Genomic DNA, 22,967 nt, shown 5'->3' with positions numbered 1-22,967 from the left:
CACCAATTTGTTATTAATATTCATAAGAACCCAATTAGCTTGGTGAACGAAACAACTAAGTAATGGAAAAAGATCAACAACAAATTTATAACTGTAGAAGGTACTCTGTAGTACACATAATAACTACAAAAAGAGGGGCGAAAAGGGGAATAAAGAATAAAGGCAGCATAGAATTGCCACTTGTTTGTGGACACTAACATATAACAATAGATCCCTCTTTCTAGAAAGAGCAAGATATATCAAAGGTCTAAATAAAAATGAACAGTAAAAGAAAAGAAAAGAAAATGGCAACGAGTTCGAATGGCCGCAAAAGAGGGCAATACAGTGGGTGGTTGAAGCAAAATTTTAATAGTAAAAACTCCAAATATTATTTCATCAAATTTGAATGTTCATGAGCCTCCCTTCTGTTTCAAAGTGATCTTATCCCCAAGACTGAGAGCAATACCTTGAGTCTTGCTTCTTATCCTGATGTACCCACTCAACTTGTTGTCTACTTGCTTTTCAATGCTCACATTCACCAAAGCATCTTCTCCAAAAACACTCTTTGCATATAGGTTAGCAGCAAGAAAACCACATTCACCTTCTAATGCCGATCTGATGCCCAATAACAAATGAGAAAATTAAATTCAAGTAAGCACATATACCCACCTCCCCAAAAGAGGAGAATAATAATTCGGTGGAAAAAGAGAATAAATCCAGCATGTAACTAATATTTAAAAAACCCTATAATATGACATGAAAATCGCTATCTTCCAGTTTTCTCATCATCTTTCACACCATGGAGTATATTCACAATTCATAGATGGTTAATAGCAGAAGCAAAGCAAGGAATGGATATGGAATGGGAAGAATAATCAGGTAAATCACATTTGAGACAGCTGATACCAAACAGTCAAGTTGCAACAGAGCAAGTTCCAGCAGAAAGAAAATTTTAAATTAGAAGGGATTGCAGTAGAAGTACCAGGCTACAACTAAACAGTCCTATAGTGCAGGTGTCCTGTCCACATACGCATAAAACATCCAAAGGTAAAAGATAAAATACTAGACCAAAGGATCTTACATTGGTGTCAGGCACTTCATATTCGTTGACTTCATAATATGATTTAGAAACTCCTTCTCGTCTTGAATTATTGTATTCACAGCAACCTGCAGTCGTAAAGAACCAAAATCAAAATTTATTGAATCGAATTACAATTATTTAATATCTGTAAATAGGAAAAGAAAGTTCAAGTTAAAAATCTATCTCTACAACACAAGTAATGGTGGAAGTCTTACTAAAGGATGGATACTTAAAATTAAAAGAAAAGGGAGAAACAAATTTGCACAATTATGGGGGTCTCATATGGAGTGGATCGTATCCCAAAAAGATCGAATTCTTCACTTAGGAACTAAGCTGTTCCAGCATCAATACTCACTCGGGATGTCCTTCAGAGAAAATACCCCTAGATCAGCATTTCTCCGGAATGCTGTCCTTCATATATGAGGAATATAGAAACTCAAATTCACCCATTTAGTAGCTGTCCTTTTGCAAATGATTTCTGGAGCTTTGACTTATCTATCTTTGGCTGAAATTTCATCCGTGCAGGTGAAATCTTCTCCCTACTATCTATTTTGTATTTTGCTTGGTGACCCCTTCAAAGACGACAAAAGGCCCTTTGGCTAAACTTCATGAGGGCTTTGATATGGAGTAATATGGCCTGATGCAATAATCACATCTTCAACAACAAGCAGCAAGACTCTCCGTCCTTTATTGACTCTCAATTACTATTTTAGCTTTGTCATGGAGAAAGTTAAAACAACCTTTTTGTAACTACAATTTATCTACTCATATCACAGAGAGTGGGATTTGAGGCTTAGAAGGAATCTTAAAGATGATGATATTGATGAATGCACTTCTCTTTCCCACATTCTTACATCTATTACTTTAAAAAAGCCTGTGGCTGACCTTGTGCTGGGAGGGATTTTCAAAGGAAAATTAAGTTCTTTTTATGGAAATCAGTCAGGGTAGCATTAATACGTCAGATCACCTCCAAAGGCAAACGCCTTATTTCACTCTCCCTCCTTCATGGTTATTATGAGCAAATCAAGCTCAGAATCTCATTGCCATCTTTTTGGTTCTTGCTTCTTTGCTCACATACTACTTAATTTCATTGTGAAAAGTCATGGCTGATATTTGATTGTGCCTGGCACGTGGCACCATATTTGCTCTTTTATCACTGACTTTTGAAGGACATCCCTTTAATGAAGATGGACAAACTTTATGGCTGGCCTTTAATCGTTCCTCTTTTGGTCTTTTCGGTGTGAAAGAATGGGAGGAATAGAATCCGTCAACACTCATTCCTTTTTTTTTTTTTTTGAGGACTTTCTCGATTAAGTTTTGTTTGATGCTCTTTCTTGGTGTAAATGTTCACAACCTTTTAAGAATTATGGTCTCTCTTCTTTGATTTATAATGGGCCATCCTTCTTGTAAGTTGTAACAGCCACCATTGGGGGTAATTTCATTTATATTTCAGTTTCTCCCTATTGAAAAAAACATGGTAGTTTAAAATGAATGTTATCAAGAACGAAGTGTACGTACCTTGTTTTCCCACTCAAACTCAGCCCACATTGCTCTAAATGCCACATCAGTGCAGGATGCAGGAGAAATATAATCCATGATATCTATGTGGATATCATTTAGAACTATGACTGTTCTCTCTAGCACATTAGAAGAAGTCTCATATACAATGTTACCAAAAATTACTCCTGTTTCAGTAGAAGAAACCTTGATGTTAGCCTTTATTTGTTTACTTGACTCCGGAGCAAGGGTATAGTTTTGAGGGCGTTCAACAAGTTTCAGGTCACCCATAGTGGCCAACTCTAGGCACAAATTCTGAAGAGTCTCTTTGGTTCTGTTAATCACTGTAACGTCAAGAACAATGTCATAATGATGAACAGTGACATAAGCTTCTGCATAAACAGGATCACTGAATCCAGTTAGTTGAAGAATGCGGTTGAGTTTGTTGGCATCATCCCCCTCCTTTGTAAACTCTCCAGTAGCACGCTTTAGATCATCTTGGACCTCATCTTCCAGTTCTAGCTGACTCATACCCTGAAAAATGATGCTCATAGAGTTAATGAAACAAGTGAAACCAAGAAAACCAATGATTTAGAAAATAAAAACTTGAATGCTTCTAGTATAATAACCACAGTAACTTGTTTGATCGGGAGAATTGGGACAGGAGAGTTGAGACCATCAGAAACTCGGAAATAATCATTCTCGGAGCCCCTACCTACTAAGATTGTACCATAATTTATGTCTAGAAATGGGTTTTACCATCTTATATAAATTCTTTACCATGAAAAAAAGAATAATGGAATTCAATTGCATTCAATCTCAACTCCGGGCAAAAGAAACCAGTTGGAGCGGGAAAAAGAAGAAACTTAATGATGACATGGCATTAGTATCCTATCATGAGGAGTAAACTACTCACAAATCTATGCATAATGCTAAAATTGTCAAATAAAATTCTTAAAAATGATCCGTGAAAAGCTGACATATTGTAATGAGTTCCGTACTCCATTCCTTTCAAGAAACAGAAGTTATGAAAGGGTTTCTAGAAACTTCCAGTTTAATTTTGCCTTCTTCCTATAAACATTAGCTCGAAGCATGCTTAAAAAATTGAAGCACAACTTATTGGTATTCATAGCTGCTTCATCCAATGCAAATTGATTTCAAACACATTCTAAGTCATTGCATGTCAACATTATAATACAGAACAAGGAAAACGAAAGAAAGAATGAAATGTTGTTGAAACATTTAGGTCCGTTTGGTAACACTTTTGTTTTTTGTTTTTGTTTTTGAAAATTAAGCCTATGGACACTACTACTTTCAAATTTCTTCCTTAGTTATCTATTTTCCACCAATGGTTTAAAAAACCAAACCAAATTTTGAGAACTAAAAAAAGTAGCTTTTAAAAAATTGTTTTTGTTTTTTGAATTTGACTAAGAATTCAACTATTGTACTTAAGAAATATATAAATCATGGTAAGAAATGTGGATGATATAGGCTTAATTTTTAAAAACAAACTGATTACCAAACGGGGTTTTAATAATCCACAAGAGAACATGAGATATTACATCCAAAGAAAGTTAATGTAAAAGATACCAAAAGAAATTATATTAAACTCTACACCTCAAGGACCAAAAAAAAAAAAAAATAGAAGAATAAAACGTCATAAATAAGTTTTTTTTGAAAAACAATATTCAGGAGACAACACGAATGATCTTCATCCAAAGCAAATTGAGATCAAATATATTAAAAGTTATTATACTGAACTCTTACCAACCATGATACGAATAACAATAGATAATTTGAGCCTATAGTAAACTAAGAAATATGCAGGAGACAACAGGTGAAATGTTTATTACCTTCCTGCTTTTTAAGTGGTAAAAATCAATTAGATCATCGGGCTGTGCATGGGATATTTGAGCCCTGGCTTTTATCTCTTCAGTTTCATGGCGCTGCTTTTCAGCCAGCATTTTCACAAAGCTTTGTCTGCAAGATTGCAACCATATCTTCCTCACTTCATCACCAGTATTGCTTAGCAGTCTAATACAGAGGACAATCCTATCACGTGAATCATTATCAATTGGATGCGGAAGAAATGAAGATTCACCAAGTTGCAACATAGAAACCATGATCAATAATGCCTGAGTGAAGGTCCTATTCACTTCAACTTTGGAAGGCTGAACCTCCTCTAGCCTCAAAACAAGCTTCGTAAGCGTGCAAGCCACAACTGCCCCAAGGAAAAAGTCGCCAGAAAGAATTAAGGATCTCAAATTTCCAATAGAGGATAGAGATCCTTGAACAAGGGTTGGTGGGGACATTGCAGTTTCAAGTGCAGCACTTTGGGTTGCATAGGTTCCATCTGCAAGAATGGCAGGCCTTCTAGAGGATACTGTGGTTGAGCTTACTTGTGAACTTTTTGCAGACTCTGGTGCCTCTCCTTCCTCTGAAGCTGTGTAGAAAGGAAGGTCACCAAGACAATTTTTTATGGTAGAGATTCCACTCTCAACTTCAGAGAGCGAGAGACAGTACTCTCCAATGATCCAAAGCGCACAAGAACACACCCTCGCAGCACGAATCTGATAGAATGTATCCAACAGTCGTGTGATGATAGAAACTCGCAACTTGGGATTTGTCTCAATGATCTCACGTACAAAAACAACAACATCCATTGCTGAAGCTACGTTGGTATCACTCAAGAAATCCATCAAGAGATGTACCACTGTGCTGGCGACCTCAGGGAACTTAATTGCACAAGTATGAATAGCCTGCACCAGCATTTGCCTATATTCCCCATTCTTCTCATGCTCTCCACTTTGAGTCTTCACCACCTCCTTCTTCAGCAACATAACGACTTCGTCAATATTCCTAGGAGTGATCAATTCAAGGGCAATATCGATAGTTTTCCTCCTAATATCAAGATTTGGGCTGGAAAGTGCTCGAAGCACATCCATTACTAGTTCGACCATTATCTCCCTATGAGATGCCTTAAGCTCATTGAGCCTATCAAGAACAATAAGTTTAACGTTATTATCACTTTGGGACAGCAAAAGCTGGCAGTAAGTATTTGCAGCGGCTCTAATAGCCGTGGGAGCTGAGGAAAGAGACACAAGAGTTCCAGCACACTCATAAATGACGGCAGTTGATGGGGCATTCAACAAAGAGATAATGATCTTAATATATTTGCCTTTCTCGGCCTTATTGGCCCGACAAACCTTCCTAATTAATTCTAAGACAACCATCTGAAGCTGCTCCCCCCAATCAGTCATCCTTTCGATGTTAGTAAAGAGGTAGTTGATGGCCCTTTCTTGAGCACAATTGAAGAGCATAAGAAAAGCATTTCTCTTACTGGAATTGTCCTGCTCGGAGGTCAAGAACTTTTCGATGATCTCAGGAGCACTATCCAGTAATTGCTCTCCTTGAGGAAGTTTGTAAACGGACATAACAGCAAGCACCGCATTCCGACGAACAAATGGGTGACGATGCTCCAAATTGGTGAGAATGGAAGGGATCAGCGGCTCGATGATCTCAGTCTCATTCAGACGGCAGAGAAATCGCAGGGTAACCCCACGAATATACTCGTTAGGATGCTGAAGGTTGTTGCGTAGGTTCTGGCAAATAAGGATCATCTCCGGCAGAACTTTACCTCGGGAATCGGTCTTGTCGATGATCTCCAAATAAAGAAGAAGGAGCTTCTGGATGGTGTGGTCATCAGAAGGTAGAACATAGCGTATAATTGTGATGAAAAGTTGAGGAATGGTTTCCCCATTGAGCAACAGCATAATCGCTTTTTTCAATGCTTCAATCTTGGAATCAATGTCATTCCCTTCCAAAGCTTCCTTGATCTCATTGGCCATGGCTGGGGTGCCCTTGTCGAAGTGCACCAACAGAGTGCACGACTTCTCCATATCTGCTTCCCTTTTCGGTTTGAGATCTGAAGAAAATGAAAATAGGGGAAGATAATTGAGACGAAACAGAGATTGAATTGAGAAAAATCAGATCTAGGTTGGAAGGGAAAGGGAGAATTGAAGAAAGTACCTGATTTGCTATGGAGGTTGGTCAAGGAAATTAGATCTCGAGAAGCTTGATGCGTTTGGTTGATGTGAGCGACTCTCAACCTGAAGAGAGGAAATGCAGATCTGGTCGTTTCAAACTTTCAAGGACTAAGCTCTGCTCTATAACTGTGAACAAACCAGACCGATAAAATAATCGGACATGAGAAACGTCGGCTTCGTCGTGGACCGTGGGCTTTGAAATTCGCTTCTTAGGCCCATTTCAAAGGAATTCTGTAAAGCCCAACCCATTTCATATGTATCCCAATAGTTCTAAAAAGGCTCAACCCGCTTCTTCTCTGGATAATCATCCTACGTTCCCTAATTTTATTTTGATTGGGAAGTGCAATTGTATTAGTGATTATTTTTTCAAGAGAAAATTGCAATAGATGCCCAAAATTGGAGGCATAATTTGAAAAATCATTAATTTTAGATTTCACTGCAAACTCATCCTAAAACAACTAAAATACATGATAATGTCGTTCTCCATATTTTCATTGTGAATTTAAACATAATCAAGTATTTCTTTTAGTAATATACTCATGAAACAAAAAATCACTAAATTCATTTGATTCCTTGCTAGAATAAGAAGTAGATTTTATATAAGATGCCAAGCAAGTTCTAATTCAACTATGACTTGATGGGCCACGAGTCAAGGGTTGATGATAACACTCCAAAAGTACTATTATACGACTCTAATTTAAAATAATTATTGTTAATTGCATTTTGAATTCTCTATCGTAATTACCTTTAATCATTTGGGCATTGATTGATTGTGAAAATCACAAAGAGATTTAAATTCAACACTAGTATAAAAAAGGATTGATCCACTCCACGGAGAAGATGTCAAAATTAGGCTTTTTGGATAATTTGAAGGGTAAACTACAATGATACTCACTATTAACCAATTTTATATTATTATTTGAGGTATATGCATGGATGAAGTTTTTTATTTTTCCAATTTCTTGCTTTGGTCTTTCATTCTATATAGTATTCACATGACTATGAAATTTCAAAATATTTTGGATTTTTCAATATTTCTAATATTATATTTTCTAATTTTCACTTTTATTTCTAAGTATAGTTTAGTCGATAAGATAATAGTAATTTTTTCGAAATAATAAATTTAAATTGTCACTTGCACCGAAAGTTGAAATATTAAAAGATTACAAAAATAGGTTTATCGTAATTATTTTTCTTTAAATAAAAACATATCGTAATTAGTTGAGACAAATATAATCTTTTATGTTTAGATTTTTATCTACTCAAAGAGGATATACCTCTACATTTTTTTAGCCAAAAGGCATAACTCTATTTTTTTAGTTTTTAGTTCAACAATGGTAAGAGTGAGAGATCAAACCATCTTTATAACGATGGTTTGTGTCTTATGGTATCCAAGGATCCGTTTGAGATTGATTTTGAAAGATATGAAATTTATTTTAAAATAATTCTAACCCTTTTAAGACTTTGATAAAACTAATTATATACTACTTTTTTAGAATCACTTTTTCATTTATTTTATGTGTATATTTGGGTAATTAGCAGCTTTTGAGAATTAGTTGAAAAATTTGTTGCCTCCATTAACAAACTTTCAAAATCCCAATTTGATCCTCATATATATTTTCTTCCGTTGTGATGCCAACATTCTTACGGGAAAAATACATTTGATCTTCATGTGATTGCAAAATAAGGAGAATTTAAGAATTAGTGTGGTACTTATCACAACAACCTTGGTGTTTAAGTCGGTAATAAGTATTTTAGTTCTAGCAAGAATTTTAGAGATGAGAATGAACTTTCTTTTTCTGAAGTCATAATGATGTATTTATATGAAATTCCTGACCTAATTAGGACATTCGGATCAGAGTTTTAAAGTCAAATTAATTTTATCTTCGAATCAAATAGGTTCAAACATGCATTTGGCATGTCCCATTGAACAAATAGGGATGCTCAACCTTGGTCTCAAGGTTGAGTTGGTCGATAGGCGTAAATGTGTGGGAAAATTCACCGAGTATGGCACGTTCATTAAACCAAGTTGAGCAGGTTATTTTGAGCTTTTGGTCTAATCTTTCTTCTTCTTCAGACCCTGGGATATGGTTTTTGGCTCGAGTTTTGTCATTTCCTTGATTTGACAGTATGTAGCTTGCACAAAGTCGATTATACCCTCAACTCCAAATCTACTCATCACATATGCCACTTGTTTTATGATCAACATATTACCCACCTTTAATTACATAGGTATTATTTCAACATTTTTGGGTTATAATTTACTACTCTTCTTTTCATTCTTTTTTCTTTTTGAAAAAATGTTACTACTCTCTTTTCTTCTAACAACTTCTAGTGTTAAATTAATTTTGTAACAATAAGTATGATTTTTGAATTATGTAACGGTCAAACAAAAGTTGTAAGAGCAAGATTTACAGTATCAGCTTTTATTTTTTAACCACATTTTTTTATGTTAAAAATATATAAAAAAATATTTAAAAATATTTACACTTTATAAAAAAAAAAATACTAAAAGTATAAACACCCTTAGAATTTTTTTGCTATAATGTGTAAATTTTTAGGAGATTTTTTTATTCATAAGAATTTCCCTTAAAATTAATGTTAGATATTGTTTGTTATAATAATTTCAAGTATTAAAAAAGTATTTAAAACAATATAATACATGTTATTATAGTTAAATTGCAACACTTTAGTATTAATTTATGAAATATTGTGAACTATTTTTTTCATTTCAAACTTGAAACTTACAAAAGCTTATTTTCATTTTAATGCTATTTTTTCTAAAAGCATGGTTGAAAATAATTGCTTTAAAAGCTACCTACAACAATTTCAAACTAATTCTAAATTATGTTAGGTCAAGAAAGTCATAACTTGTTTATACAAGATATATTTAAAATTGATTTTAGTTGAAATTACTACCTCTGCTGAACCATATTGGTTTCCTTATATTTGAAACATTTTTATTGACCGTCTTCTATTATTATTATTTTCCTAAAAAAGAAATTTAACCTAAAATTTGTCAACATGGTATATTGTTTTTAAGCTAGTAACTTTCATCTTTATTGTATATATAAAAAATATATTATTATTTCTATTGTTACTGTTTCAATTATTGGCTGTGATTATGCAAATGGATATAACCTTATTTAAACAAAGTTTATTTTCTCACATGAAAAAGCAAATTCCATTCTTTTAGGTCTTGTTTGGTAACCATTTGATTTTTTATTTTTGTTTTTAAAAACTAAACCTATTTCATCTAAATTTATTACTATGATTTGTATTTTTGTTAAGTATAATGGTTGAATTATTAGTCAAATTCCAAAAACAAAAACAACATTTTGAAAACTATTTTTTTAGTTTTTAAATTAAACCATTGGTGAAGTAAATAACAAATGAAGAAATTTCGAGATGGAAATAGTGTTCATAGGCTTAATTTTCAAAAACAAAAATAAAAAATAAAATGGTTACCAAATGATTTAGTTTTCAAATTTTCATTTTTTTAAAAAAAAAAATTCTTAGACACTCTCGATTGAACGAACTCGTAAAAAGTTATATTATTCAATGAAACTATCACATTAATGAAGAAGTATATTATTCAACGAGACCATCATAATAATGTAGTTGATAGTTTTACATCATTAGATGCATGAAAGCAAAAAGGTAATGAAATTTCGAATTTGCATCTAAGGTTATTAAAGGAGAGATACAAATTTTAGTATCTAAGTCCAAAGGATTGAATTATAACTTTTTAATTTGATTTAATTAAAAAAGATTTTTATTGCCCACTCTCCTTCCCCTATGTAAACCCACCAAAACCTTTCAACTCCAAAATTAAAGGTTAACTTTTTCTTTCTCTATTAGTCATAGCATATACTATATAAGAATTGAATTAGGCTCATTTTTACAATTAAATACTAATACTAATAATATTAACAATTCTCAATTTTATTCAAGCCATGAAGGAAGCTTATTTTATTACAACACACTAGGTAATTAATATGGGAAATACATTTCATTTCAAACCAAGACATTGATACATCAAGGATGCATATTTTAAGTTCATAAGATTAATAGAGTCTCTTAATTAAGCTATTACACATCTTAACAAAATTCTTAATCACAAAGAGTAAAGATGAGGAGGAAGTCTTGGGTCAGCAACAGCATCAAGTGGGAATTTCTTAGGAGTAGAAAGACCAAAAATTTCTTCCAAATTCAAATCTTCCTTCTCCATATCCCCAGGCAATTTCCAAGAAAACCCATGCAATAAATTAGCCAAACTTGACTGAATAACCTTTAAACCAAGACTATACCCAGGGCACATTCTCCTTCCAGACCCAAATGGCAGAAGCTCAAAATCTTGACCTTTCACATCAATACTATTTTCCATGAACCTTTCTGGGTCAAATGCATATGGATTTTTCCACACTGTTGGGTCTCTCCCAATGGTCCATACATTCACAAGCACCCTGGTGCCTTTGGCTATGTCATACCCTGCAATTTGGCAATCCTCTCGACACATTCTTGGCACTAACATTGGTGCTACAGGGTGCAGCCTCATTGTCTCTTTTGCAATTGCATTAATGTATGGTAGGTTAACAATGTCTTTCTCTTCTACCCATCTTTCCCTTCCGATCACTCTGTCTAGCTCTTCAGTTGCCTTGTCGAAGATCTCTGGTTGTTTTAAAAGTTCTGATATTGCCCACTCTATTGTTACTGCTGAACTCTCTGTTCCTCCTGCTATTAGATCCTGAAACGGTGAATGATTTGATTATAAGTTAACGACTTTTAATTTTGGGTCAAATAAGTCTTTGGACTCAAACTTAAATTTTCAATTTTGTATCCGTTAAGTTGTTGACTTTCTTGTTTTAAAAAGAAATCTTATAACTGCTAGATATAAAATTTAAATTTTCATTTGGGAATTACTTGAGTAAACGCCTTGACTCCATGCCTTTCAAGTTTGACTTCAAGATTAGGATCATCAGCCTGTTGCAACAAAACATCCACCATATCTTTAGCCACATAATTCTCAACTCCCTTTCTCCTTTCATTATGTTCATCCAACACATGTTCAAGAAACCTATCGAACTTCTTGCTCAACGCCTTCATTCTCTTCACATAACCCTGCAAATCCAAGAAATCAATCCATGGAATTGAATCCCCAATGTTAAGCACACCACTCAGCAAGAACAACTCATCCAACATTTTCTTGAACTCATCTGGACTAACAATCGCATTCTCTGACTCATCCGTATACTTCCTTCCCAACACCATCCGACTTATCACATTCAAACTCACTGTAGACAAGTAATCCTTAAGCTTGATCACTTGACCACGGGACTTGTAAATATCTTTAAGCAGAGCATTCATTTCCTCCTTGCGTATATACTCATAAGAATCAAGTCGTCTAGCACTGAAAAGCTCCATCAAACACATCTTCCGAGCTTGGCGCCAGTAAGGACCGTATTGAGACCAAGTAATGTCGGAATAGTTATAGGTGGTGTACTTTCCAGCGGCGGTTTTGGGACGGGACACGAAGTTGAGATCATGCGTTTTGAGGAAAATCTTTGCCATTTCGACAGAGGATCCGACCACAACAGGGAATGACCCGAAACGAAGATGCATAATGGGGCCGTATTTTTTGGAGAGTTGATGAATGGATTGGTGGGGCAGAGAGCCAATCAAGTTGAGATTTCCGATCAACGGCCACGGCCTCGGTCCCGGTGGGAGATTGAGTTTGCGGCGACAGAGGCGGCGGGAGAGGAGGAGGAGGGCGAGAGTGGCCATCCAAGCAGCTGCATAAGAAACCCAAGAAGGAAGTTGCATTTCCATGGTGAGTAAGAAAACAGAGAAGTGAAGAGTGGAAGAGGAGAATGAGATGTTCGGTGATGGTGAAAACGCAACGAATAGCTATAAATAGAAATGGAAATTAGGTAGAAACCAAGTTCAATTGTAAATTTTGTGTAAATTGTTGAGTAGTTGCAAGTTATTTTCTCGACTTTGAGTAGAAATCAACCATTATTCTTATCTCATTAATTTCTCTGAACTTTCAGCAGAAATTCTTTTGAAACACGACCACGAAACTTGATTTGGAACCGAAGTAGAGAGGACAGAGGATCGAAATTTCTCTATCGTTCAAATGATTAAACAAAACAAAAGAGGGGAAAAAACAGATAAGTTATAGCTAAACTTTCTTCTATCATTTAAAATTCTATTAAGCCCTAATTTAAATCTAAACTAATTAAGTGTAACTTTTGAATTTAACTTTATTTCTAGTATACTTACAAAAGGCCTTCATATGAATCACAATTCACAATTTGTCACTGGTTTCTTTTTACTTATCTTGTATTTGAAATAATAGATTTAATTGCAAATTTAACCCTTAAGTTTCAAAAAAATTAAAATTTAGTCCACATAATCTTAAAAACTAGAATTTAATATTTATCTTATAAATAGTCTCAATGGTTTACTAACATTTTTATAAATAGTCCTGACCATATGAACTATTTATGAGGATCTTATCAAATCATAGAGACTATTTAGTGGTAGATCTCTTTAACGCATGATAATCAATTCAGTCCTTTATCTTATTGTAATTTTTTCTGTTAAATTTAAATATCGATTGATGTACGATTCAGTCGACGTAATTTTAAAAACAGTCGATCGCCAATCAAATTATCAATATACGTTAGACAATAATTTCTTAAGAGAGATTAATTTGTTGTGGGGTAAAACTATAGTCGATACCCGTATCCAAAGGAAAGAATGAGCTAGAGGAGACCCTTGAAGCACATGTCATTATAAAAGGAAAAGAAGCCCTTGAACAATAGAACAAATGTGTCAAGCGTAAGTCCTGTTACATAGAAGAAAATAATTGAATCCAGGCTAGCTATTGTCCCAACTACGTTATTACCTTGACATCTCCATCTTTGACAGTGCCATTATTAGTATACAAGCTCCAACTACATGACAGACAAAGGAGCATGTAAATAGATCAAGTGTCATCACCCATATAATTATCCAATTAATTCATGTTTTGCGCTACTGAACACTTCATTTAATTGACTTAGTATGAGAGTATATGTAGCACGACACTATACTACACTGGTGCGACTCTTTATACAGGTAAACTCAACCTAAATACTATATTGTCATTGAGCGAGCTAATGATATTTACGCAATCAATAAAATTGTTTTTTTTAAAAAAAATAAAATACTAAACTTCTAAAACAAGATTGTTAGAAAGTAAAATTAAGATGGAGTAAATTGAATGAAAGAAATAAAAGATTAGAAAGAAACATTGATTGGAGAGGAAGAAATTAAAAATGAGATTGGATGGCACATGGGACATGGGGCATGCCAATGTGAATAATATTCAAGCTACCAATATCATCTCATTAATAATTTCTTCGAAGTTGCAGCTGAGAATCTCGTGAACCACAAAACCTTTGATTTGATATCGAGACGGGACAAAACCATATGGGACATTTCAATGTGAAAATATTCGGGTCGTTACACTAATATTACCATAATTTCTCAGAAAGGTTCAAAACAAAAATGCCTTTTGTAATAGTGAAACACAAAATTTCCTGGAAATGCAACCATAAAACAAATTGTACACGTTCATTTCACTTGATACTTTATTGGTTACTGTACGTAAGGGATTTCTCAGCGGAAAAAAGAAAAAAAATTAGGTAGAAGAAAAAAATAGGTAGAAAATGGATAAGAGGTAGATATACAAGTTATTATCTCTTTATGGAGAATAATTAGGGAAATTAAGAGGAAAATATATTAGCTTGAAATGAAATTCATGTAAATAGATAAACTTTGCGTTCATGCGTTTACAAAACTTATTATCTTGAAAATTATAAAATCTAACATCTTTGAATGCAGAATTCTTGTGAAAAGAAGAAAAAATCAGTGGTGGATAAAGAGATCAAATCAACTTCAATCTTGTGTGCAAAGAACCATGTGTTGAGTAGAAACACGAAGAAAGGAAAACGAAAAATGCATGAGCGGTGGATGTCAAATCAAAGTACAAGTTGGTAGCTGATTTAAAGCAGTCACAACAAAACCAATGAATATGTGACTGTTGGGATTGGTGTCCTAAATCTCTCTTGTATTCTCTTAATTTGCAAACTCTGTATAAAAAATTGTTATTAATAAAATAATTATTATTTTATGAGCATATACTCAATCCAATAAACGAAGATCCTAGGTTATTTTATATAATTTAAATATGTATATAGAGACATACGGGTAAATCATGTTTAAATGATAACCTAAACGGTCTATAGTAGATGGATAAGGCTGGATCCTAGTGACACTATGGATACTGTCTGCTTTGTAGATGTTACAGGTGTTGTAAAGTGTTATTAATGATCTGATCCTAATCATTCATGTGGAGACATGCATCTGATCCTGGTCGTGTTCCCAAAAATCCTTTGAATAAAATACCCCTGCTCACATGTCTCCATATGAATGATCAAGATCATATTATTTGTAGCACCTTACAACAATTGTAACATCTACAAAGCAGGTCATACTCATAATGTTACCAAGATAAGGTATCCAGTCTTATCCATCTATTACAGACCATTTAGGTTATCACTTAAACATGATCCACCAGTATGTCTCTACATACATGCTTAAGCTACAAAATAATCTCGAATGTTAGTTTATTGGTTTGTGGATAAAATGCAACTAAATGTCAAATAAAACATCATATATTTTATTAGATAAATAAGATGTTTGTACAATACAATTACAAACTATAGGATCCTATGAGATTTAGGGAACCAATCCCAACAATCTCCCACTTGACCTAAAGCTAGTGGGGTGTACAATATAAAAGTCAAACTAATATATAAAGTACACAAACAATAAACTAGGGCATACACACCCAATACAAATCTCATATTTGCCCTAGTCTAAACGTGGCCTGTCCCATAGACCCATACTCTACAGATGACGCTCAAACACCTTAGCAGTGAGGACCTTTGTAAATGGATCAACAACGTTGTGCTTCGAAGCTATCTGCATGACGATCACGTCCTCTTGATGCACAATCTCTCGGATGAGATGTTACTTTTGCTTTATGTGCTTCCCCCACTTGTGACTCTTAGGCTCCCTGAAATTAGCGACAACACCACTATTATCACAATAAAGCGTGATGGACTTTGACATATCTGGAACCACTTCCAGATCAGTCAGAAATTTTCTAGGCGATAGCTTCCTTAGTAGCTTCACAAGCATTTTGTCAATATACGATGCTTGAAATAGAGCTAGCATTTTGTTCTTTCAATCTCTAAAGATTTGAATTCCCAAAACAAACCGAGCCTCTCCCAAATCTTTCATTTGGAATTGGGTTGCTAGCCAGTTCTTAACTTTAGCCAGTAGCTCTACATCATTCCTAATGAGTAGGATATCGTCTACATACAACATTAGAAAAACTACTGAACTGTTGATAATCCTTTTGTATACACAAGGCTCATCAACATTCTGATCAAAGCCATAAGATTTGATCGCAGTATCAAATCTTATATTCCAAGATCGAGAAGCTTGCTTCAATCCATAAATGGACCGATTAAGCCTACAAACCTTTTGCTCTTGACCTTGGATTATGAATCCCTCTGGTTGCTCCATATAAATGGTCTCCTCCAGATTGTCATTCAGAAAAGTAGTCTTGACGTCTATTTGCCAGATCTCATAGTCATAATATGAGGCAATGGATAGGAGGATCAGGATAGACTTTAACATGGCAACAAGTGAGAAAGTATCCTCATAGTCGACCTCCTCAACCTGGGTATAACCTTTTGCCACTAATCTAGCCTTGAAGGTTTGCACCTTTCTATCAGCACCCTGTTTTATCTTGTAGATCCATTTGTAACCTATAGGTTTTATCCCATCGGGTTGATCTACAAGATCCCAAACTGAATTGAAGTACATAGACTCCATTTTGAGATCCATAGCTTTGATCTATTCATCTTTGTTGATATCCTCCATTGCCTTCTTGTAAGACAATGAATCCTCAGCGTCTCCGTCAGCTACCATAATTAGGATTTCTGTTAAACCCATATAACAGACAGACGGGTTCACAACCCTCCTACTACGTTGAGGTTCCCTCAAAATTTGAGGTGGATTTGACCTACTAGATGATCCAATTTCAACAACTCTTATTGAGGCTTCAGTAGTTTCTTTGGAAATTTCATTCAACACTATTTTACTGCGGGGCCTGTGCTCCCTTATGTATTCTTCTAGAAAAGTAGTGTCTGTCGACACAAACACTTTATTTTCCTTAGGATCGAAAAAATAACCACCTCTTGTTCCTTTGGGGTAGCCTACAATTAGGCACAGTTTTGAACGAGGTTCCAATTTCTTAGGATTTGTCTCAAGCACATATACTGGACAACAATAGATTCTAAAATGATGTAAACTAGCTTTACGACCATTCCATAATTCCAAAGGTGTTCTCATAACACTCTTGGATGGAACACAGTTCAAAATATACATTGCAGTCTGTATTGCAAAACCTCAAAACGAATCAAGTAAGGAAGCGTAATTCATTATAGACCGAACCATGTCCAACAGGGTTCAATTTCTCCTTTCTGATACACCATTCTGCTGAGGTGTACCAGATATTGAGGTTTGTATTCCATGCTTTATCAAATATTTCTGGAATGTAAGATCCAAAAACTCTTCACCTCAAGATCCAAAAACTCTTCACCTCGATCAGATCGAAATGTTTTAATTGTTCTATTCAATGCATTTTCAACTTTGGCCTTGAACTCTTTGAACTTTTCAAATGATTCAGACTTATGTTGCATTAAATAAACATATACATATCTTGAATAATCATCAGTAAAGATGATGAAATATTCAAACTCTCATCTTGCTTTTACATTCACCGGATCATAGAGGTCTTAATGTACTAACTCTAAGGGTTCTTTGGCCCTCTGATCTTTTTCAATAAAGGATCTTTTAGTTATTTTGCCTTCAAGGCATGACTCACACACATGTAAAGAATTTTTTTTCTAACTCGCTTAGAAGTCTATTCTTTACCAATCTCTCAATCCTATTGAGATTGATGTGTCATAATCTCAGGTGCCAAAGTTGGGTATTTTCTTTAGGAGAAATTCTAATTTTTCTTCTTTTTATTTTGAGTTACCACAGTTTTAAACATTTCAGTGTTAAGGATAGCTTTAGTTGCTACTGGTCTTAGTACATCAAGATTGTTTTCCAACTTAGCATAACAAATATTAATACCATTATTTGAAAAAAACACTTTATTTATAGAGAATTGAATACAATAATATTGTTCTAATAAACATTTACAAAAATTAAGTTCCTCTTCAAACCAGAAACAACATATATATTTTCAAGTAAAATATATTTATTTTGTAAAGTAAATTGGAGTCCGTCCACTACCACAGTTGAGACAACGTACCCAGTTCCAACTTGCATCATCATCTCCTTAGCTTCCAGTTTCTACTAGGAACTAATTCCTTGAAATGAAGAACAAACATGATTAGTGGCATCCGAATCAATTATTCAGACTGAATCATCATTCTCCACTAAACAGGTTTCCAAAACAGGTAAATCGAATTTACCTTGTTTGGCCTTTTTCTTTTCTATCAAGTATTTGGGACAATTTCTCTTCCAATATCCCTCCTGGTTGCAATGGAAACTGATTCCCTTTGCAACCTTTGCCTTCTTGCCCTTCTCGGCAGCAACTGGTGGGTTAGCTTTCCCCTTTCCACCTTTCTTCTTCTTCCAATTTTTGGTACCGGAAGAAGAAGGCATAGACTTTGTCCCAGAGATCAAACCTCTGAAGAACTTTTTAGAGGATGAAGCAACATTTGCCTAACCCTTCTGTTCCTTGGTTTTCATCAAGGATTGAAAGGTTTGTAGCTCATTGAGTAAAGTGGTTAGGATGTAGTCAATCCTGTTCATAATAGCATTGCTACATAACCATAGGAAACTTTCAAGTAATGTTTCTAGGATGAAGCTAACCTGACTGGCTTCATCGATGATGGACCAATTCATCTCCGCCATATTGAAGTAGACCATCTGAGAACATGTTCTCTAACAGATGCCCCTTCTTGCATACAAGCATTGATGATGTATTTGAGAGCGTCATGCCTGAGCTGTACGAACGGTTGTCTGAATATTCCCCTCAGGGACTGCATGATCTCACGGGCCTTGAGCATGGACTTAGGCTTCTTAGCCAAGACTTCAGAAATGCTTGCCAAGATGTACGCTCGGGCCTTCTCATTTGCCCATATCCAACGCTCATATGCTTCTCAAACATTTCGAGCAGTATTTGGAGCTGCAATAGGATGACAGTCCTTCATTAGGACAAACTAAAGGTCATCGTTGATTAAGATAGTGTTGATTGTGTTTTTTCAAGTTGTGTAATTATTGTCCGTTAGTTTTTCTACAATGAGTAAATTAAGAGTCGTGGAAGTCATTATGAATTAATTTGCTGAAACCATATAAATTATTTATATTATTATATTTGTATTAAACCACTTAGAGAAACCAATCAATTTTAGAAAAATAATCTAATATACCCTTAGTTTTTCTACTTCATAATTAAATGATCAACCGGTTCAAAACAAGCAAATTGGGCCTTGAGCCGCTCGAAACAAACCATCCAACCTTCAAATTGGACTAGAATCAGTTTGTTTTTTCTGTCTTGGAGAGTTGCAACGTTGCGAAAAGAACACAACACTGTTTTTCATCGTAGGGTTGCAACACTGCAGTACAATCTCTAATGTATAGCTGTGTTCTCCATCGACACCAGAAAAATCACGAACGATTAAAGGACTTAAATGTATAGACTCGATCATATTTAATTGCCCCAAAACATGGGCCCTTACAAACCAATTTTGTAAATGGAAAGCAATAAACAAAAGAGCCAATCTCGAAAACATCCAACAATTTTAATCAAACAAATTTTTAAACATTCATCACATGAAAATTGGCAAGATGTAAAATCCCACTAGAAAAGTGTAAAATTAATTCTAAAATTTTGGAAAAATTTGGGCAAGAAACCCAGCTCTGATACCAATTGAAGGAACCATTGAAGGTTCTTGAGTGATGAACAGGATCAGACCCAAATCCAAAATTTATAGAATTAAATTTTACAGCAAACAAAACATACAGATTATGCATTTAAAACTAATTTACAACATGCTTGAGAAGAATTAAAGAAGCGTAAAGAGGTTTTGAAACCCTTACTTTTGATGAACCATTCTTCAAGAAAGAAAACCCTCTAACCAAAAAGAACACCACCATGCTGAAACTTCTGTATTCCTTAGGTGAGAATCTAGGAGTTTGTGTGTGCCCTGGCTATTTTGGAAGAGGGAATTGAGAGATGAAAGCAAGAGATTGGGAAAGAAAACTAGAACTTACAGAACTTTTCTGTCAATTTTTTTTAGGAAGAAGAAGATGAATCAATAAACAACGTACTGCAACCCTCTCCCACTATCACGTTGAGGAGAGAAAAGAGGGGGAGGAAGTTACAACTCCCTCCCAAAATTGATTTTTAATAAATGAATAAAATTAATTTATTTTATATATAAATCAATTAATATAGATATTTATATAATAACTAACTTATTATATAATATATATATATTAAACTATATGTTATATCAAATATAACATATAATCTATCGTTTCTATATTGTATCAAATACAAGATAAACTATAGTTCAATTCTCTCTCCCCAATGACTTTTAAAATAAATCATATTTATATTAAATTTAATTATATGAATCCAATTGACATAATTAATATTTGAATTATATTCAAATATTTATTTCCTCTCTAATAAACTTTATATTATAATGTATCAAATATATTATAGTAACTATATCATATATAATTAGATTAAATTAATTATATCACATATAATTAATTCCCTCAATAAATTTGAACAATTCAATTAATCCAAAAATTGATTCTCATTAATTCTCGTTGAGCAACAAAGGGGACCTCATGGACCTGTAGCTTGAAGCTCTAACGATACATGAATAATTAATTAAGCTCCTTTAATTAAAGTATTCACCATCCCTTAACTGTCGGGCACTCCATTAATGACCGATAGCTGTATTCTTCGCACTCCAAATATATTTCTATGTCCATTGGATATAACCAATCAATAGTACGATGACCCTTCACAAATTGCTCGTAAGTATAGCTGGGCCAAAATTATCGTTTTGCCCCTGTAGTTACATCTAACTCCTTAAGTACCATTGATCCCTCTATTGAATAATAAATCATAGTCCAACTATGACCAAGCCCCTCTCGAGCCAAAAAATGGTGAGGTGTCATATTGTTCAAGCCCTAGAATCAACCCTTAAGAGAGCAATCTAATATACTTACCCCGACATTGGGGAAAGAGTGAATTCCTTTTTGTGTAGCTGTGTTCCTAGCTCCCCAATCAGATGAATCCCCAAAATGGTAGGCTTGTTGAGTTGACGATCTGGCTACTCTCACCCATACAAATCAAAAGACCGCCTTCATAGGTAGGAGTTCACAACTTACTCAGGATTCAGGTTATGTGACCTATGGTCATCTTAGTGAAATGTAAGTCTTTATTATGAATGGCATTATATAATAAAACTAAATATTTCGGGGTCTGGTCTTATACAAACTCCTTTATATAGAACACTCCCGCTCACATATCTCCACATGAATGATTAGAATCAGATCATTTGTAGCACTTTACAACAATTGTAACATCTATAAAGTGGCTCATACTCATAGTGTCACCAATATAAAGTATCCAGCCTTATCCATCTACTATAGACCATTCAGGTTATCACTTAAACATGATCCACCCGTATATCTCTACATACTTGTTTAAGCTACAATATAACATTGGATGTTAGTTTATTGGTTTGTGGATTAATGCAACTAAATGTCAAATAAAACATCACATATTTTATTAGATAAATAATATGTTTATACAATACAATTACAAACTATAGAACCCTACGAGATTTAGAGCACTAACCCTAATAGAAAACTTGTTAGGTACAAAAATAAAGAGTACGATCTAATCGTGGTAGAGAGTATATGAACTTAAGATTCCAAAACTATATAATAGAACATGGAATTACATCCCAGCTCTCAGCCCTTGGTACACCTCAACAGAATGGTGTATCGGAAAAGAGAAACAGAACTTTGTTGGACATGGTTCGGTCTATGATGAGCTATGCTCAACTTCCTGACTTGTTTTGGGATATGCAGTAGAGACTGGTATTTATATTTTGAACACTGTTCCCTCAAAGAGTGTTTCTGAAACACCTTTTGAGATATGGAGAGGTTGTAAAGGTAGTTTACTCCCTTCAGAATTTGGGGATGTCCAACCCATGTGCTGATGACAAATCCCAAAAAGTTGGAACCTCGTTCAAGAGGATGCCTATTTGTAGGCTACCCCAAGGAAACGAGAGGTGGGTACTTCTTTGATCCAAGTGAGAATGAAGTGTTTATATCCACAAATGTTATCTTCTTGGAAGAAGACCACATAAAGGATCATAAACCACGAAGTAAAATTGTTTGAAGTGAAATTTCTAATGAATCTACTGAGACTTCAACAACAGTTATTGAAAAGGTTGATACATCAACAAGAGTTGTTGAAATCAGTTCATCTAGACATTTACATCCATCACAAGAGTTGGGATTGCCTCAATGTAGTGGGAGGGTTATGAACCCACATGTACACTACATGGGTTTAACAGAAGCCTAAGACATCATAGCTGATGATAGTTTTGAGGATCCATTGTTTTATAAACAAGCAATGGAAGATGTTGACAAGGATGAATGGATTAAAGCCATGAATCAAGAAATGGAGTCTATGTACTTCAATTCTATTTGGGAGCTTGTAGATCAACCTGATAGGGTAAAACCTATAGGTTGTAAATGGATCTACAAAAGAAAAAAAGGTGTAGATGGAAAGGTACAGACCTTTAAAGCTAGACTTGTGGCAAAGGGTTATACCCAGGTTGAGGGAGTGGACTATGAAGGAACTTCCTCACCTGTTGTCATGTTAAAGTCTATTAGAATTCTCTTGTCCATAACCACATATTAGAACTATGAAATATGGAAAATGAATGTCAAGCCTATCTTTTTTAATACAATCTTGAAGAGACCATCTACATGAATCAACCAAAATGATTCATTAAACAAGATCAAGACCAAAAGCATTGCAAGCTTAATCGGTCCATTTATGGTCTGAAACAAGCATCTCAATCTTGGAATATAAGATTTGATATAGTGATCAAATCTTATGGCTTTGATCAGAATGTTGATGAGCTTAGTGTTTACAAGAAAATCATCAATAGCTCAGTAGCTTT

At 34.5% G+C, this 22,967-nt stretch overlaps 2 protein-coding genes across 2 annotated transcripts; both read right to left on the bottom strand.

Annotated features, from left to right (window-relative positions):
* Positions 1-58: 58 nt before the first annotated feature.
* On the bottom strand, positions 59-6,747 carry LOC120072755 (coatomer subunit beta-1-like). Its single transcript, XM_039025237.1, has 5 exons — positions 6,587-6,747; positions 4,411-6,482; positions 2,579-3,091; positions 1,061-1,146; positions 59-594 (listed from the first exon to the last, which is right to left on the bottom strand). The coding sequence occupies exons 2-5, from the start codon at positions 6,454-6,456 to the stop codon at positions 390-392; spliced, it is 2,850 nt and encodes a 949-aa protein (XP_038881165.1). The 5' UTR covers positions 6,457-6,482; positions 6,587-6,747; the 3' UTR covers positions 59-389.
* A 3,799-nt stretch (positions 6,748-10,546) lies between these two features.
* Positions 10,547-12,517, bottom strand: LOC120069982 (trimethyltridecatetraene synthase-like). Its single transcript, XM_039021832.1, has 2 exons — positions 11,527-12,517; positions 10,547-11,350 (listed from the first exon to the last, which is right to left on the bottom strand). The coding sequence occupies exons 1-2, from the start codon at positions 12,430-12,432 to the stop codon at positions 10,721-10,723; spliced, it is 1,536 nt and encodes a 511-aa protein (XP_038877760.1). The 5' UTR covers positions 12,433-12,517; the 3' UTR covers positions 10,547-10,720.
* Between the last annotated feature and the right edge of the window lie 10,450 nt (positions 12,518-22,967).

The sequence above is a fragment of the Benincasa hispida genome, chromosome 1 (genome assembly GCF_009727055.1).
Source record: "Benincasa hispida cultivar B227 chromosome 1, ASM972705v1, whole genome shotgun sequence".
NCBI classification, from domain to species: Eukaryota; Viridiplantae; Streptophyta; class Magnoliopsida; order Cucurbitales; family Cucurbitaceae; genus Benincasa; species Benincasa hispida.
Note: the sequence above shows the minus strand (reverse complement) of the source record. Positions and strands in the feature narration are given on the sequence as shown.

What these genes read in the sequence shown, in the direction of transcription:
- LOC120072755 (XM_039025237.1), bottom strand. Translation starts at nt 6,456, where the DNA reads ATGGAGAAGTCGTGCACTCTGTTGGTGCACTTCGACAAGGGCACCCCA. An exon ending in AGTTTGAGTGGGAAAACAAG is followed by an intron (nt 1,147 to 2,578) that starts GTACGTACACTT and finishes TTACGACTGCAG; the next exon opens with GTTGCTGTGAATACAATAAT. An exon ending in ATGAAGTGCCTGACACCAAT is followed by an intron (nt 595 to 1,060) that starts GTAAGATCCTTT and finishes ATTGGGCATCAG; the next exon opens with ATCGGCATTAGAAGGTGAAT.
- LOC120069982 (XM_039021832.1), bottom strand. Translation starts at nt 12,432, where the DNA reads ATGGAAATGCAACTTCCTTCTTGGGTTTCTTATGCAGCTGCTTGGATG. An exon ending in GAGTCAAGGCGTTTACTCAA is followed by an intron (nt 11,351 to 11,526) that starts GTAATTCCCAAA and finishes TCACCGTTTCAG; the next exon opens with GATCTAATAGCAGGAGGAAC.